The sequence below is a fragment of the Zootoca vivipara genome, chromosome 8, assembly GCF_963506605.1.
Source record: "Zootoca vivipara chromosome 8, rZooViv1.1, whole genome shotgun sequence".
NCBI lineage: Eukaryota > Metazoa > Chordata > Lepidosauria > Squamata > Lacertidae > Zootoca > Zootoca vivipara.
In genome coordinates, this window is record NC_083283.1 from 45,553,008 (window position 1) to 45,571,519 (window position 18,512).

The 18,512-nt window shown below is 40.8% G+C and overlaps 2 protein-coding genes across 2 annotated transcripts in view; one reads left to right on the forward strand and one right to left on the reverse strand.

Moving 5' to 3' along the window:
- The window catches only part of LOC132592550 (uncharacterized), a 254,823-nt gene that overhangs the window by 136,950 nt on the left and 99,361 nt on the right, over window positions 1–18,512 (reverse strand). The window lies entirely within an intron of this gene.
- On the forward strand, window positions 353–16,881 carry USP14 (ubiquitin specific peptidase 14). The gene is made up of 16 exons (XM_035125080.2): window positions 353–548; window positions 1,691–1,836; window positions 4,481–4,513; window positions 5,181–5,285; window positions 6,339–6,442; window positions 7,999–8,057; window positions 8,748–8,878; window positions 9,202–9,282; window positions 10,567–10,655; window positions 11,351–11,465; window positions 12,267–12,332; window positions 12,838–12,930; window positions 13,594–13,722; window positions 14,319–14,379; window positions 15,903–16,010; window positions 16,149–16,881. Exons 1-16 carry the CDS (start codon window positions 533–535, stop codon window positions 16,298–16,300), a joined length of 1,488 nt encoding a protein of 495 aa, XP_034980971.1. The 5' UTR covers window positions 353–532; the 3' UTR covers window positions 16,301–16,881.

Consider the following 18,512-nt stretch of genomic DNA (forward strand, 5'->3'; position numbering starts at 1 on the left):
CCGATACTAGACGGGGATAATTCAGTGATAACGGAGGGGAAAAGAATGCATGCAGAGTGCGATATCAAACGCAGTCAGCCAGGCTTCCTCCAAAGTAAGCAGGGCACACTGGGAACATGCCCCTCCCTCCACCGGCCAAGATCCTTTTGCACGAGTACTTGCCGGGCAAATCCTATTACATCCAGCGGTGCTTACATCTGAGTAACTAACGGGACATATTACCGGGCCCGATCGCGAGGCTAAGCAGGCGGAAGCAGCGCGAGTGACGGCGAAGCTTCCTCATACGGCTCCCTTCCGAATCCGCCGCCGCCGCCGCGATTGGGGGCAGCAGCGAGGCGGCCTTTCCGGAGTTGCGCGCGCACCCGTCCGCGCTTGCAGCGTCATCCTGAGGGGCCGGTTTGAATGAGACCCCGAGGAAAGGAAGCGCCGCGCCGCCAGAGCTCCTTCTCGCTTCCTCTGCGCGCCCTGAGCTGCCGCTGCTGCCGCTCCTCTCCTCCAGCCTTCTTCCTGCAGGCTGCTCCCGCTCGCCGCCATGCCGCTTTTCACAGGTGAGCCTGCTCCGCCTCCCGCCACCAACGCCACGCAGGGGCCTAGTGCGGCTTCTCCTTCGTAGGCCTTGCTGGGGTCCTCCTGCTCCCCGGGCCGGGGCAGAGCTGCGAGGAGGAGGGGAACGGGCCGAGGCTCGCTTTCACGGGACTGCGCGGGCTGCCTTCTCCGAAGGGCCTTCCTGCCAACCAGAGACAGTGGGAAGGAGGGAGGGCGTTTTTTATCAGGCAGGTGCGAAGTTGGCTTGGCATTATGGAGACACCTGGCCTGGTGAGGGAGGGAGGAAGAACTAGGGGGTCGCTTATTGTTTGCAAGGGTCCCCTTCCTGTCCAGGAAAGTGGGGTTGCTGCACAGTAAGCATTCCTCTGTCTTCTCATGCACTGCGTAAGCCACCCATCCTGGATGGTTTCGAGTGGCAATCTTCAGCCTTGTCAGAATCTGGGCCCCTTTTGATCACAACATGGAATACGGGACCTTATTCTTAAGTTATTTTATGCATACACACATCTTCCTTCCTTTTCCCCAGTGGTGATATATGCCGCAAAGGAGAATATAGTGGGAGTGGGAGAATTTTGTTGAATGCTGCTAGTCATGCAGTAGTGAAGGGAGTTTTCCCTCTAGAAATCACCTTTGCATACAACTTTTAAGGCTAAATGAGTCCTTGTTCTCCTTTTCATCTAGCAGTTTTCTGTCTAGCCTTTTGTCTCTTAAAGTGAACAACAAAGTGATGGTTGGTGTTGATGCTAGTGGTGTGATCCATAAAGATCAGGACGTGGTGCATTGGGAGGTACTTTTGGGTCTTCTGAAGACCAATGGTTTAAGAATAACACTGTGGTGAATGTCTCAGCTTGCACATGTGAAAGCTTTGGTGGAAGTTCAAATAATGACCCAGTTCGCAAGTAATGATAAGCCAACCCATGGCTAAGCAAGAACCATATAAGATTCATTATTCTGCAAAGTTCTTGACTGCAGAATCCGTTGTGCTTGAATAGCGAATCTTTCCTTTAAATTTGTACTTTACAATATTTCATTGTAAAATGAAATATAAACCTCTTTAAGCCTTTTCAGTGTATACAGCATGTAAGAACTGCACATCACTGTACCATAACTTGACGGTCCTATTTTTCTTTCCTCCCCCTTGCAGTTAACGTAAAGTGGGGCAAGGAGAAATTTGATGGAGTGGAGCTGAATACAGATGAACCTCCAATGGTATTCAAAGCGCAGCTTTTTGCTTTGACTGGAGTTCAGCCTGACAGACAAAAAGTGATGGTGAAAGGTGGAACTTTAAAGGTAGAGTTTGAGAATAATTTTTGCCATACTTTTGTCATTGTGTGTTTTATAAATTTAGTGGATTACTGCAGTTCTTAGCAGGAGAAAACATATTGAGTTTGGCTTGTGGGATACAGGTAGAGAAGCACCAAAAAATTAAACAAAGCAGGTAACCATAAAGTGGTGCTTCCCTTTAGGTACTTATGTTTTGGGTATGGTAAGCTACTTGGCTGAAAGGAAGACTACTTCCTGTGTGCAATGTGATAACTAAAACTAGCATATTGATGCAAACCAAAGAGAGCTGGTCTGCTTTTGTGGTGTTTTAGAGAATGTGTGTGTATACCAATTCACCAAAATGGGCGCAACCCACCAAGCATTGCTTCCATGTGTGCCCTTTTCAAATGAACTAGAGCTCAGTAGTGCTTGGTAGGTTGCAAGAGGTCTATGCATGCAAATACATAGATACAAACACATAGACACTTGTTGCTTTCCTTTTAGTTTGATGCAGTGAGCTGATAATGGTAAAAACTATCAAATCACTCAAAACTTTAAGCTTTGGCAATTTGATGCCATGAGTATTGCAGAAAAATTCAGGCCTGTGTCTAGGACATTGAGAAACTATAATGTGTCCTAAATAGGGCAGCTATTGAGGAATGGTTGCAAAGCCTGTGTATATTTTGCCTGGAGAAGATTAAGACAAGACGTGAGAGCTGATATCTGAAGTACTGTTACATGCTGAAGATGGAGCAGACTTAGTGTCTGTTGCTTCAGAGGGCAAGACTGAAAGTGATGCTTGGAATTGCAAGGAAACAAATTTGGGCTATAATTATGTGAATACAGTGGTACCTCCAGTTATGAACTTAATTTGTTCCGGAGGTCTGTTCTTAACCCAAAACCATTCTTAACATGAGGCGCGCTTTCGCTAATAGGGCCTCCTGCTGCTGCTGCCAACTTCCACTCGCATCCCGGGGCAAAGTTTGCAACAAGGAGCATCTACTTCGGGGTTAGCGGAGCTCATTACCCGAAGTGTTCATATGGAGGACAGTATGTAACCCAAGGTTCCACTGTACTTCCTAATGTGTGAACTGTTCAGCAGTTCTTGTAGGAGGTGCCCATGTCTTCTTTGCTAGGGGTATTTAAACAGGAGAGGGATCTGTCAAGGATTGAGCAAGAATAACCTTGAGGAAGCAACCTTCACATTCCTGTCTCTAATATGTAAACACTTTTCTAGTTGCCTTAGCAAGTAGTAGCTGTCAGTAAATAATTCCTTCCTGGCTAGTTTAAGAACTTGCTTATTTTTGCAGGTAAATAACATGAAACACCTGCTATTTTATGGCAACTTATGCTTGTATATGGTTGAGAATATTTTCATGTATAATTGGAAAACCTATAAAACATGAAGCAGTCTTAGATACTACACTACTTGTTATATAGTTAATGGCTTGCACAAAGAATGGTATTAACAAATACAGTGGTACCTCAGTTTACAAACTTAATCCGTTCTGGAAGTCTGTTCTTAAACTGCAACCGTTCTTAAACTGAGGCGCACTTTCCCTAATGAGGCCTCTCACTGCCAGTGCCCTTTTACTGTTCGGATTCCGTTCTTAAAGGTAAATAGACCCCTGACCAGCCGTGACCGACTCTGGGGTTGTGGTGCTCATCTCGCATTATTGGCCATGGGAGCCAGCGTACAGCTTCCAGGTCATGTGGCCAGCATGACAAAGCTGCTTCTGGCGAACAAGAGCAGCACACGGAAATGCCGTTTCCCTTCCCGCTGTTGCGGTACCTATTTATCTACTTGCACTTTGACGTGCTTTCGAACTGCTAGGAGCTGGGACAGAGCAACGGGAGCTCACCCCATTGCGAGAATTCGAACCGCCGACCTTCTGATCCACAAGCCCTAGTGGTTTAACCCACAGTACCATCCGCGTCCCGTTCTTAGACCGAGGTAAGGTTCGCAAACTGGGACACTACTTCCGGTTTTGTGGAGTTCGTAAACCGAATAATTCTTAAACAGGGCTGTTCGTAAAGCGAGGTACCACTGTATTAATAATATTCTGAGTCTGTGGCTTGGACTCTAGCTTCCATTCTTTGAATGGGAAGGCACTCCATTTGTGGGATTAGATCCCCCACCTCTTCTTTTCCTTAGTGGCCCTCTACCTTCACATAGTTTTGAAGGTTAGGGGACCTTCGGGAATTGAATGGGAGGAGGACTGCAGCAGCAAGAAGGAATTGCTGAAAATCGGGGGGCCCACCTTGTGAGAGTGAAAGTGCTCATACAACACTTTGGGGGACAAGCCCATGTTTGCAGTTCCAAGTCGCTGCAGGTGTACTCCCCATCCATTATACTGCACATCTTCCGTCTGTTATGTGATAAAGGAATGCTCTGTGTGCACATAGGCTTTCCCTGTTTCATGTATTAAGTCTTTCTAATGGATGAGAGAGAGAGCTTTTACATAGGTGGGGCTCTATGTGTGTTCTTTAAACTACTGCACTGCAGTTCATATTGGTGCAATCTGCATAAAGTTATTTATGTTTTTGTTCTGTTGGAATGAATAGCACTTAACTACGTCTTTCTGGGGCCTTGGGTTTTGCAGCTACTAGATCTGTTGACTCATCTTAATATTATTGAAAGGACTTAAATTTGTTTTGTTTTGTTCAATAGGATGATGATTGGGGCAACATCAAAATAAAAAATGTAAGTATTGCTCAGTGACTATATTAGGCAATAAGTCTTTGATGTCTTGGATCCTAATTTTTCTTCAGTGAATGGGGCAGAGTTCACAGAATGAGACTTTTCTGCCTCCCCCTTCTCTCTACACTTTTGTGCCCCTGTCTTTTGTGCTTCTTTGGGGTTGGATACCCTTGGTAATGGTGTGGGATATGGTGTGGAAGCTACAGGTGGAGGGGAGTTTGGCAGAAATCACCCCAGAACAAGAAAAGCTTGTTCTGTATTTGCTACAATTATTCAGCTGTGAATGTGGTAGTCGGTTTGTTTTTGTTTTTTTTAAAAAAAGAAGCAGCAAGCATAAAGGTAGTAATGGAAAGTCAGACTTAATGGCTGATACCATTACTTAGTAACATTGAATGTTTAGTAAATAAAAACATCACTGGAAAGAAGAGAGGCAAGGTTAATTAAGAATATGGCAGAGCCTACATTTTAAAAAAATGAACTGGAATATACTGATAGTGCTCAATTATTATTTTTGAAAGATATTCCCTTACGTTCATAAGTAACCAAAGTGTTAAAGGTTCTAAACCACAATGCATTTTATTTTAATACTTCATGAAGACTGGAGTATGTTCTCAAACAACATTGATTTTCTTAATTGTCTAATTATAGTCATTGTTCCTTTTTTGAACAGGGCATGACCTTATTAATGATGGGTTCTGCTGAAGCGCTTCCGGAAGAACCAATTGCTCGGCCTGTCTTTGTGGAAGATATGACAGAAGAACAGTTAGCCTCAGCTGTAAGCATATTTTTTCATCCCTTTGCAGAAGTCTGAATGTACTTCCTCATATTGCCACAAGTTTAACTTAATAATGTTAGTGAACTTGCTTAGTTTTGTATGCCTGAGAAGGGTGTTTTAGAACAGCGTTTCTCAACCGCTGTTCCGCGGCACACTAGTGTGCCGCGAGACGCTGGCTGGTGTGCCGCGACGTGCGGCGACGAGAAGGGCGATTTGCATTGTCACATGCCTGGCGGCCGCCAATACACAACACTGACCCGCCGGAAAGGAAGCCGGCCGGGTCACGACGCGGGGCGAGCGCAGCTCTCAACAGCCACCACCACGGGAGGGTGGTTTTAGACAAACTTAAAGAAGCTGGCTGGATGAGCTCAACCTGAAACTTGCTGAGCAAAGGATTGTGCTGGCAGAGAAATCTGCGGCTTGTGAAGCCTTATTACAGGAGATTGCAACCAACACAGCAATTGGCAAGTGTTTCTTACAGTCATAATTATATAGTCAATATAGGGCGGCACAGAGTTAAATTTTTAAACTTTTTTAATGGTGGTGTGCCTCGTGATTTTTTTCATGGAACAAGTGTGCCTTGGCCCAAAAAAGGTTGAGAAACACTGTTTTAGAAAATCTAACAGTCAACTGCTTATTGCCTATTAAGCTAGAAAAATTTCAAAAGCAGTTTGTGATATGGTGTTGGGGTAGCTGTTTAAAGGAAAGAAATTGGATTCATTGGACTGCTGCAAACCTTTGCATAAGTCTTAAGATTGCAATACTATACTTGCTGGAAGTCAGCTCCATTGAACTCAATGGAACTGTTGAGTAGACTTGTATAGAATTGCACTTTGGATCCATAGTGGTGCCTTTAACTGTGTAAAAGCTGTTTTGTTTGTTTGTTTGTTTGAACAAACCACTTAATTTTGTCCACAGAAATGTAATAGCTGTTCATGTACTAGTCTTAGCTGTGCAAAAGTGCTATAGAACTAAAATGTTGAGAGTGCTTTTCTGGAAATCACTCAGGAAAAACTGCTGTAAAATATTCAAGCACTTTTATTTTTGTGGTAGATGGAGTTACCATGCGGCTTAACAAATCTTGGGAATACGTGTTATATGAATGCTACAGTTCAGTGTATTCGTTCTGTGCCAGAATTGAAAGAGGCCCTTAAGAGGTAGGGTTCATATTTTATTCAATGATGTTCAAAATTTTTATTAAATAGAGATTGTGGCTTTGGGGGACGGGCTTCAGTATGAGCACCTTATTGTTTTTAACATTCAACTTCTCTTAATGGGTACTAAATATATTTATGCTTAAAATTTGGTGGTAGAATTCAGATCTGGTTAGTGATCTGCTTTTCTGCAAGTAGACTTAAACACTATTATGTAATTATTTTAAAATTTGATTTATATTCCTATTCAATTTATTCCAGATTTTTTTTCTGTGTCTTGTTTGCCTAGTGCTCAATTTACAAAATGTAGCATATTCAGTATAGTAGCTTCTATGTTGGCTTTTAAGAATACTTATCAGGTTGCCAAATCCTAGAGTACTGTGATTTGAGATGCGATTGAGACTGATATATTAATGCTTTCATATTAAGTAGTTGGTGCAAAATTAATTTGCCATGCCTTTAAAATAGTGTTTTCATGCTTAATGTTACTTCTGTGTGTTCTTTACTGCCACTTTGCTCCCGCTCTTTGTGAATTCATCAAGAAGCAGAATAGGCAAAGGTTAGTCTTGTTAGCACTTTGGGAGGTAGGAATCAAATGAATGACCTGTATAACTTGCATATAAAACAGAGATTAATAGAAGTCATAACATTCTGAAGCATTCCAGATGGGTGAACAGTTCGGCTAAGCAGCTCTTTATGGACTCATTGCCCTTTTAAGGCCTTGATTTGGATGTAAAGGTGCTCTTGTGCAATTGAAAGGCAGTTTTGCTTTTGCAAGGTGGCTTTCTGTACTTTCTTCCTTTTCTGCTCTTTCACTGCAGTCCCCTGTGCCACACTCCCATGTTCTCCCAGACGGTTCCTTAACCCTTGGGTGTAGCTTGTCAGTGGGCATAGGAGACTGGTAGGGAGAGGAAGGGATCAGAAAGCCGTATTGCACAAGTGAAGTTCTGGTTGCTCATGTTTGGGCCCAAGCGCTTGGCTTTTACACAGCAACTCCATTTTTAGTATATCCTGAGATGGTAATGATAAATATGGAAGCCATGGTAGGTGATGGTTGTGCCCTAACTCAGTGAACTCAATGTGTATAGAAATGCAGTTATTTGAAGGCAGAATCTCTGGAACCCTGCAGAATAGAGAACTGGTTTTATCTTGTGGTGTTGGGGAGATTCTGCATTGGAGTAAATTTGTGGCCTCAGTTCATTTCTGTGTACAGTGAAAGGAGCAAGAAAAGGAGCCTAACGCTGTCCCAATGTCACTGGAAGTAGAATTTTTGGGGTGGAATGGAGGAACAAATAATGAATAATCCAGACTTGGGGACACACGGATTCTGGAAACCTTGTGCTTTCCTCTGCACATGTGTGCTCATTGTTCTGCAGACACTAGATGACACTTTTTCATTATTATTTTAAATGGAAGCTGCCTCTGAGTTTCTACACATTCATTAGATAGTTTTGCTCCAAGTAACACAGTCCTGATAAAGTCCACCTCAGCATTATTTTTGTGTGAGTTGCCTTGATTCCAAGATCGAATTAAATAACATGTTTTAAACATCTCTTTAGATATGCTGGTGCCTTAAGAGCTTCAGGAGAAATGGCCTCTGCTCAGTACATCACAGCAGGTTTGTCTTTGATCATCAATGTAGAGCTTTCTGCTGCTTAAAAAAACCCCCTTTCTAACAGAATTTTAAGGATTCGATTCACTAGATTATAACTGAGGGGGAAACCAAAGGCAAGTGGTCTCTTAACAGGCAAAGAAACACATCTCACTGTCTTATTTTTTGTACTTCTGAAATGTCTAGGGTTGTCCCCACCCCAAATCAACTGTCATTTTGTTGAAACTGATGGGTCCCTTGCAACTCTCCAGTTCTATAATTCTATCAACAGTTAATAATGTTTCTTGAGTTTTCAAAGAATTTGAAATATAACTAATGATTTTCAAGTGTGTAGTTTTATAATTGTGTTTTAAGAGCAAAAATATCCTTATTCAAAGGTGCTCTCGAAGAGCTTCTGATAAATTTTGTAGTAACAATTGGCTTTTGGTGCCATGCAGGATTCTCATACATGAATCTCCACATGCAGCAGTTTAATCTGTTACAAGGGTGTGATGTGTTCAGCCCTGTTTTGCAGGTAGATTGTTTGGACATATAATGTAAAAAATTAAATAGCCCTGCACTAAAAGCAATACTATGGTATACAAGAAAAAGGGAAATATTTATTTGAAATATATAGTGTTTATTGTATCTGTTCCTTTAGTACTTCACAATTTAATGTTTATTCACTTTTAAAAACAACTCTGTTTTATTTTTAAGCTCTTAGAGATTTATTTGATTCCATGGATAAAACCTCCTCTAGTATCCCTCCCATCATTCTCCTCCAGTTTTTACATATGGCCTTTCCCCAGTTTGCGGAGAAAGGGGATCAAGGCCAATATCTTCAACAGGTAAATGCTTTTATTTTACTTTCTAATATTCAGGCAGCATATGTCTCCCCAAAATACATCTATTGTTCAACGAGTTTCATATGTTTCAGTTGTGAGGCAATAATTAAGTACAAACCTATGTACAGTTTGTGTAAACTTGAATTTAATGATTGTATTCATATGATTCTGTAGCAACTATGAAGAAAAACACTTTTGAAATAATGTTAATACTTCAGATTTATAACGTTTGCAGTAAACTCCAATTAGTATATTTATTGCAGCTTCTTTTGTCAAACTCGAGCTATCACTGTGCCAAACGTTTGCTTTTCCTGCTTCTTTCATAGGATGCCAATGAATGCTGGGTTCAGATGATGCGAGTCCTGCAGCAGAAGCTAGAAGGGATCGAAGATGACACAGTTATGGAAGTAAGTGGTCTTAGTCTTACAATCCTGGAGAAAATGGCATTAACTCTGTGCCCAGCCAAAAACAGCAACAACTTTTGATTTTGGCGCACACACAAAAAAACCCACATGCTGACTGTGTGCAAGTTTTGGGGTAAACCTTAAGGATTGTGACCTTTACTACATAATATTTTTAAAATATGTTTAGTATACTACAGTACTGCATAGCTTCATTTCCAGAGGCTTGCCAAATGTGTCTTTCCCCCTCAATTCTTTGAACAACTGACTGTAGTGGCAACAGAAACCCATCCACATTTTTTACTTAGAATTGAAGTCTCAAATATTAGCACTGTGCAGAAAAAACCTTGAGTAGCAACTACAGAAATAAGAAACTCAAGCTGTTGGATACACCACCATCAATAAAAAGTTGCTTTGATGGAGTATATCTGAGGTACATACGCATAGAAATTTCAGAGAGCACAACTGTCCTTATTTATCCAGTGTTCAGGAACTGCTTTAAGCTCACACAAGGGGTTTGTCCATGCAGAGCTCTCCTTCATATTGAAGAGGATGGGGGAGCATTAGAGCTCTCCTGTTCACTTAGAGCTCCTGACTGAGCTAACATAGCTTCTAAATGTGCTGGAAGCTGTCAGTCGGTGGCTTCCACATGTGGAGTACCCACTCGACCTGGCTTCACTTCCACTCCCTGCCTTCCTCCTTCCGTGTCCTCCAGCTGCTTTAAGCAATTTCACATAGGGAGAGGAAGTGGTCCACTTTTCAACAGCTGTCAAAGCTCAGGTCTGAACCCAGTCTTAATAAGTGCAATAATACTGAAGGTCAGGCATAACATTGTAGGCGTAAAGGAACTGAGAAGACGTAATGTGTCTTAAAGAAGCTCAGAATGAGAAGTCTGCTTCAGAGCACCGTTCAAAGTGTTGGTATTGACCTTGAAAGCCCTAAATAGCTTCGGCCCTGTATACCTGCAGGAGCTTCTCTACTTCCATTTTTCAGCTTGGACACAGATCCAGCTCCGAGGGTCTTCTGACGCTTCTCTCACTGCAAGAAGTGAAGTTATAGGGAACCAGGCAGAGGGCCTTCTTGGTAGTGGCGCCTGCTCTGTGGAACGCCCTCCTATCAGATGTCAATGAAATGAACAACTATATGACTTTTAGAAGACATCTGGAGGCAGCCCTGTATAGGGAAGTTTTTAATGTGTGATGTGTTACTGTGGTTTTACATTTTGCCAGAAGCAAATGGGTGGCATCTAAATAAAAATTGTATTATTATATTACTTCTTTGTTTTTACAGACTGACTCTGGAGCTTCAGGAGCAGCAGCAGCACCTCCTAAAAAGAAGAGCTTAATTGACCAGTTTTTCAGTATTGAGTTTGAAACTGTGTATCCTAAACGTTACTGGAAATACATGGAGGATGATGTTCATGGAAATAGCAACAAGGGCAGGGTTGGGATTTTACTGACACAAGAGGAAACATTTTTTTCTATGACGGGTGACTGTTAACAGAACAGAAATAAGGAATGGCAAGTGGATAGAGGGAAATGAAAATCTAAGTTTGGGAAATCTCCCAAAGTGGGAGCTACACAAACTTTGTTTGTTTGTTTGTTAGTGAATCTGGGGTAGGGGTGAGGAATCGGGGGCCTTCCAGATGTTGGACTTCAACACTCATCCACCCCTGGCAGCCTGGCCAGTGGTCACAGGCGATGGGAGTTATAGTACAGCAGTCTCTGGATGGTCACAGGTTCCTCATCCTTGATGTGATGTAGCAAGGTTTCAAATCAAATAAATACACAGCCAGCTGTTTTTGTTAAATATTTCCAAAGTTGCAAGGGGCGGGTGGCAGGTGAAGTTCATGCCAGGATGCGCAAATGTGTCCTATACAGTTTGTTAGCAGAAGAACTGGTCACTGCTATCAAAACAGCACCATTGTTTCACAGCAGATTAAAACATACTGAAATGCAGAGTAAGTATTGGCTGGCACTCGTTTTAACTGTTTCATTAAGGTCAGCAGTGTTTAAATAGAGCAGCAGTTCTAGTCTTTGCATATATATATATTTGTCCTTAACATTACGCAAAGCATGAAATGCACAGAAGCAGAAGAGGAGGATGTCACAAAAGGAAGAGAGAATCAACTCCAACTTAGTTGTTTTATCAATCAAGAAGTAAAATATCTTTTCACGGGTCTTAAACTGGTGAGCAACTTCACTTCATTGTCTCTGGAAGTTGCTTTCTTTCTATAGCACAGTGCTTGAAAGACCTTGCTTACTTTTGGCTGGCTTGAAAACAAGCCACAAAAAGTTGGTGGGGATAGGGAGAGAAAATTGTTACGTGGGTTGATGGGGCATGAAATGCAGATTTGTGTCCTGAACATATACTCCCAACTTTTAGGTGTCTTAATCTGTAAAGCAGAATTGCATTGCAAGTTATGTTTTGCATTTTGCCTTTTCTGTCTCATCCAATTACTATGTATCAACCATATCTTTAGTAGCTTAATTTTTTCTATGCTAATAAAGCAGAGAATTCAAGAGGACTCTCCTCCCTCTTGGTCTCTTTCAAGACTGATGTAGGTTTTAAGGTAGAAGGCTGAACATGAAATGTAGACTAGTATCACTAAGTGTGACTACAGGATTAAGAACGCAGAACAGATGGGGAAGACTGTCCAGACTAGATTGGGTTGTATGAGCAGATGTCTGATTGTACAGTGTGGAATGTCACCCTTTGCTTTTTAGTTCAAACTTTAAAATGCAAACTAAAAATAGGCATTTCAAAGACATCTCCAACTGTTCCATATCTTCCTATTTTTAATCTTGGTCTTGGTGATCACTTGAAAGTGCTCCAGAGATTATTGCATTTAAGACCCATCCATTGGTATAGGCTACATCTTATTTGGCAGAAACCAAAATAAAAGCAGGGAGAGGGCAAGTTAAGACACCAAAGCAGGGGTTTTGGAATGATCTTGTATGATGTAGTGTAGTATTATGTTTCTGTTTCAGCGTCTTCAAGAAGAAATTACCAAGCTGTCTCCAACATTGCAAAGAAATGCACTGTATATAAAATCTGTGAGTAGGTCTCTTCGTAGCCATAAAACCGTTTATGTTGACATTTTAGAGGTGTAGAGAATAATAAAGTTCAAAGACCCTACAATATCAATAGACTGGATTTTGTTGTGCTGCATGAATTGGAGAAGTACACAGTATACCAGTAATTCTAAGTATTATAATCTGATACCCCATTCCAATACTATAACAAAGTAGCTTATGGGAGTAACTTGTATCACCTGCACAATGTGTGTGTACCTTGCTGGGAGTGGAGACAGTGTTGGGGATGGGTAAATAGCGCAAACCAAATATGGTAACCTGATACTACTTGTACCAAAAGCTGTGTATTTTGTTTGCAGATTTTGCACATAATCCAGTTATATGGAATTCAGTCTTCTTATTTTCAGTGAAATTTCTTCTTGTAATCCAGGGTCATACAGGATATAAAGTTTAAAATGAATGCTTACTTCATTTGTTTCCACTTGCAGCTAAGTAGTTACTGCTGTGAATATTTTGCTTGTTTTAGTCCAAGATAAGTCGCTTGCCAGCCTACCTGACTATTCAGATGGTTCGTTTCTTTTACAAAGAGAAAGAATCTGTGAATGCCAAAGTTCTCAAGGTAGGTGTTTCATACATTATTATTATAATTATTTAAATTTGCATGCAGCCAGAAGATCCCAGGGCGGTTCAAAACACTACTTCAGTTCTGCTTTTTGATCCACCTGGTGGTCAGCAAGCTGCTAAGTGAACTTGGGTGTTTCCATGTCAATTTAAACTGTTGTGATAGGAGTGAAAGTTGAACCAGCATAGCCCATTTGATTAGGAGCATGATTTTTCTGCTAGAAAATGTTTCAGTACAAGGGATAGTATGAAAGCTGTAACATGACAAAACACTCTCCCGATATTCACAGAATATCTTTTTATATGTTAAGGCTAGGCTATGGAAAGGGCTATTAGCTCCAGCATATACTTTGTGTGCAAAAAGTTCCAGATTCAGTAACTAGAATATCCAGGTAGAAACTTGGGAGTTGTTGCCACTCAGGAGACAGTTCTGAGCTAGATGGCCTGACTCTGTATAAGGCACCTTGCTATGTTCATAAGTTGGTTTTTTGTTTTTGTTTTTTTTTAATAAATCCTGAGTTTTGAGTGAATAGACAACTTTAAATGTCTTAAATTAACTGCATTTAAAGCAGTCCTGGGAAATGGTGTCTGTGGTGGTCAGTTAGCTTCATATGATGCTTTACAGAGATGTTAAGCAAGCCTCTCTTCTAACTGCTCCTAGGATGTTAAATTCCCTCTTATGTTGGATGTATTTGAGCTATGTACATCAGAACTTCAAGAAAAGATGACCCCGTATCGATCAAAATTCAAGGAACTAGAAGACAAAAAAGCGAATCAGCAGCCAAAGAACGTAGGTGACCTATTAAGATTGGTTTAGCCGTGTACCTAATTTTCTTTTATACGCAAGCCTGAAATAAGAGCCAGCATTGGGCAAGTGAACCATTGTGACCCAAACATCATTTAGATGCTTTATAATAATGCTGCAATTTCAAAAATTTAAGACTTGAGTATCAATATTTGCTGTTGAATTTCATTAATTCCTAGACCTAGTAATTGTATTAACCACAATTTTTAAAAATAAGTATGCAGCTGACATTTCCCTCTGGCTGACAAAGACTTCCCTTTAATTTTATTTATGGGGAAATTAATGGATAATCCCACTTGTTGAAAACAGAGTGGCTAGTTCTTCATTGGTTGTGCTTCTTACTCTGGCTGTGATACTTTTGGAGCTTTTGTAATGCATTGACACACCATGTAATTTGCTCCAAAGACTTTTTAACTTTTTAGAAATCATTTCTCATTGACATTTCTCATTGAAATCATTTCTCATTGATCATTTATTAGGATGATATAAGTTATTTTATTTGTTAATGTATTTTAATGTATTTCTCTTTTGCCTTATATGAACATAACTCATGTAAACCATAAACATGTTTATTTTTTAAGTCTAGTAAAGGTGATGGTGCACAGAAGGAAGTTAAATACGAGCCATTTTCCTTTGATGATGGTAAGTGGAAATTGAAAGGACTTTGGATACATTTAAAATTGATTTTTTTCACCTTAGATAACCATAAGGCATTTAGGTATTGAAAATGGACAACAAAACACATAAGCATTTTTATTATTTCCTTGTCTGAATATCTGAAGATCTATATGACCAAGTGAGTGAAGGGTGTAAGTGGTGTCTGATGAATTGCAGAGCTTCATATTTGAATGGTACTTGATTGCAGGATCTATGCTACAAAAACTAAAGCTCACAACTGCTACAGAAATATAACAGGAAAGAGATCAGATGAGATCATGTCTTTGCGCCAGACAAGCATTTGATCTTCTACACTCTTTTTTGTTGTTAAAGTAGATGATTTTTAAATTTTATTTTGGCTTGCACTTATTAAAATGGAACTGTGTGGTTTTTCTATGCCTGTTGTTTGTTGTCTGCCGCAGGTAACAAGTCTGGACAAAAATAACACAGGTAGCAATGCTGATTTCTCCCCAAGCCTGTTACATGTAGTTCTGCTATTCGCTCGGGGTGTTTCCACAAATTTCCTTAACCCCAGACACTTTTGCAGGCAGTCTCTTCCTTCACATGCTTAATTTGGTGTCCTTGGGTGTGTGCTTATGTGGGGATAATGCATTCATGAAGAAAACTTACTGGAACCCAACTTTAATCAAAATGGTTTAAAATATATTTTGTATGAAATGGCTTAGTTGCATTTCCCCAGAGCAGGGATGGGGAATCTGTGGTCCTTTAAATGGATTAAGGATCATAGGAGTTGTAATCTAGCAGCATCTGGAGGGTGGTAATAATAATAATAATAATAATAATAATAATAATAATAATAATAATAATTTATTATTTATACCCTGCCCACCTGGCTGGGTTTCCCTAGCCACTCTGGGCAGCTTCCAACAGAATAATAAAATACAATAATCTATTAAACATTAAAAGCTTCCCTAAGCAGGGCTGCCTTCATATGTCTTCTAAAAGTCTGGTAGTTGTTTTCTCTTTGACATCTGGTGGGAGGGTGCCACTACCGAGAAGGCCCTCTGCCTGGTTCCCTGTAACTTGGCTTCTCGCAGCAAGGGAACTAACAGAAGGCCCTCGGCACTGGCCTAAAGCTCTAAAGTAGGGGTTGGGAGCCTTTTTGACCCAGTGGGAAGCCACTTATCAGTTCCAATTCTCATGGGTCAACTTTGGCAGGTCTAGACCTCTTGTCACAGTCCCTTACACAGTGCTGGGTGTCAAGTATTTTTGCAGCACTGGATGGTAAAGCTGCTTTCTGCAGGAATCCACTGTGCAATTAAGTGCCCTATGAGGAACTCGAGCTGCATAGCTGATTTAGCTGCTTTAGTATCTGCCTGACACTTGACACCACATGAGCAAGGTTTGGGGAAAGTAGGCTTGTGGGCCAAATTTGTGGGATGGAAGTTCACCATGCCTGCTGTAAAGATTCCTGTGGCAATCACAAAGAGACATGGGTAACTGTGCAGAGTTTACTGTAGTGTTACATTGTGGTCTTTCTCCCCCAGATATTGGCTCCAACAACTGTGGATATTATGACCTACAGGCAGTGCTAACACACCAGGGAAGATCTAGTTCTTCTGGACATTACGTATCTTGGGTTAAAAGAAAACAAGGTACTGAGGCAATTTTAGACACTAGCAAAATAATACTACATGAGGGGTGGCTGCTTTTATTGAATGATAAATTGGAAATCCTAACTGAATAGTTCATGTAATATGTGGTATCAATTTACTATTTCTTTTTCTTCACAGATGAGTGGATTAAATTTGATGATGACAAAGTCAGCATTGTTACACCTGAAGATATTTTGAGGCTATCAGGGGGTGGAGACTGGCATATAGCTTACGTTCTACTTTATGGGCCACGCAGAATCGAAGTAGTGGAAGCGGAAGCTGATGAATAGACTTCATTTTTACTATTTCTGCCTAGGTGTGAAATAAATTTCTTAACTCCAGAGCTTCACAGAGGCTGCAAATTTGGTTCATTCAGTCTACTGTCATTTGGAGCGGCAAGGAAGCAAATCAGGTTTTGAAACTGACCTCTGCACTAAAGTCACTACTACAGTCAGTCACTCAATAGTTGTTATATTTGAAATTGATTTTAGTTTTTGGGTTGCAAAAAAAGACCATTTTAAAACAACTAAATTTTAACAAAATTAGGCAGGCCTCCTGCTCTTTCCTCTAATGTTATCAGCAAGATATTTATTACACACCTATTCATGCATCATTTTGTTGTTAATTCTTGCATGGTTTCTACCAGTTCAGTAGCTGTCGATCCTTTCTATTGTGTCTTGACAGCTTTGTCAAGTGGAATATCAGTTGTTGACTCAACATGTAACAGTGCTGCTGCCCATAGCCTATGGGAATATGGCTACAATCACGTATTTGTCCAGCCTGATGTGCCAACCTGGTCTGTTCTGTTGCTGGCATTCCATGACTTTGAATAAATGGTGATCAGTAATGATGGTGCTTCTTACATAAATGTTTGGTGTTTTGTCTTCTTCATCGTACACCTCTTTGCTTGTATCCAATGCAGGGCTAAGTAAGCATCCCATCCAGCTTGGACAGGAAACCAAATAATACAGTTTAGATTAAGAACTGTGATTGAGTGGTTTAAATTGCAGTAGAGAGGAAGTGGTTACAGTGTTGGGAAATGGTTCTTATTAAAAACTTACTTGAAGAGGAGCAGTCTACCACCTTATACTGCATGCTGATGTTATATGCTTTTAAATGGGTTTCTCTAGGTTGGTGCTCTGTATAGAAGTTAATGTGTAAGCAGTCACTCACTTCTGTTCCACCATATTCTTATTCTTTTATCCTGTTCCTACTAGAAATCTTGCAGGCTTAATAGTTGGTACACTTCCCTAGTCCAGTCTCATCTCCATGGAATGTATACAGTGGTACCTCGGTTTATGAACACAATCGGTTCCGGAAGTCTGTTCATAAACTGAAGCATTCATAAACGGAAGCGAACTTTCCAATGAAAGTAATTGAAAGTGAATTAATCCATTCCAGATGGGTCCACGGCGTTCGTAAACCGAAAATTTGTAAACCGAGGTGTTCATAAACCGAGGTTCCACTGTATTTTGTTGAACCTGCCACAGAAGGCTAGTTTTCCTGCTACGAAGTCTTTGGTAGTAACTAGTTAAGCACCTAGTAATAGCAGTAAATTATGAGCAAGAAAAATGGTGTAGTGGAGTTTCTGGCAATAGAAACCAACTGTGCTCAGCAGACCTGTGTCCTGAAAACTTTCTAGGATTTGAATCGATTCAATGTGTTTGGTGAACAGTAACGGATCTACAGGAAGCCACTGATTTCAAGCAGGCAGTATTGGTCTGTTTGTGTGTAGCTGGCTTCTTGTTTGATCATGTCTAGGCCCAAACTTGATTAGCTATGTATTGGTCAGGTATCATACCTAGGGAATGATGTGAAAGCAAATAAATTCCTTATAAGAAAGCACACTTTATAATTTATCCACAGATAGGCACTATGATACTTAGAATAATATGAACATATTAAGTGTGGTATTTCACAACTTGAGCAGGGCAAGAGAGCAAGCATTTTCTGGGAAAGTACATAGTCTTTACCCATAAGAACATTTCATGCTTAAATCCCACGGGTTCTTCTGTAACTCAGCTCAGTCTTTTCACACTGCATCACAGAATGCAGGACAAAATGATCTGCTAAACCACTAATCAGCCTCTTCATATTGTGATCCTTTCTGGGCATATTTTAATTTTTGTTGCAGTGACAAGGCCATGGATCTCTCAAGTCAGAATATCTACAGCTGGAACATAAACTTAACAAAATGCCAGTTATCAGGAATTGCCAAACCTTAATGAGCCACACCCATGAACATGTATTGCCCTTCACTGTACATCTATACTGCATCCTCTATCCCACAGAGACTTTGTAGGACCTGTTGTTGTTGTTTAGTCGTTTAGTCGTGTCCGACTCTTCGTGACCCCATGGACCATAGCACGCCAGGCACTCCTGTCTTGCACTGCCTCCCGCAGTTTGGTCAAACTCATGTTCGTAGCTTCGAGAACACTGTCCAACCATCTCGTCCTCTGTCGTCCCCTTCTCCTAGTGCCCTCAATCTTTCCCAACATCAGG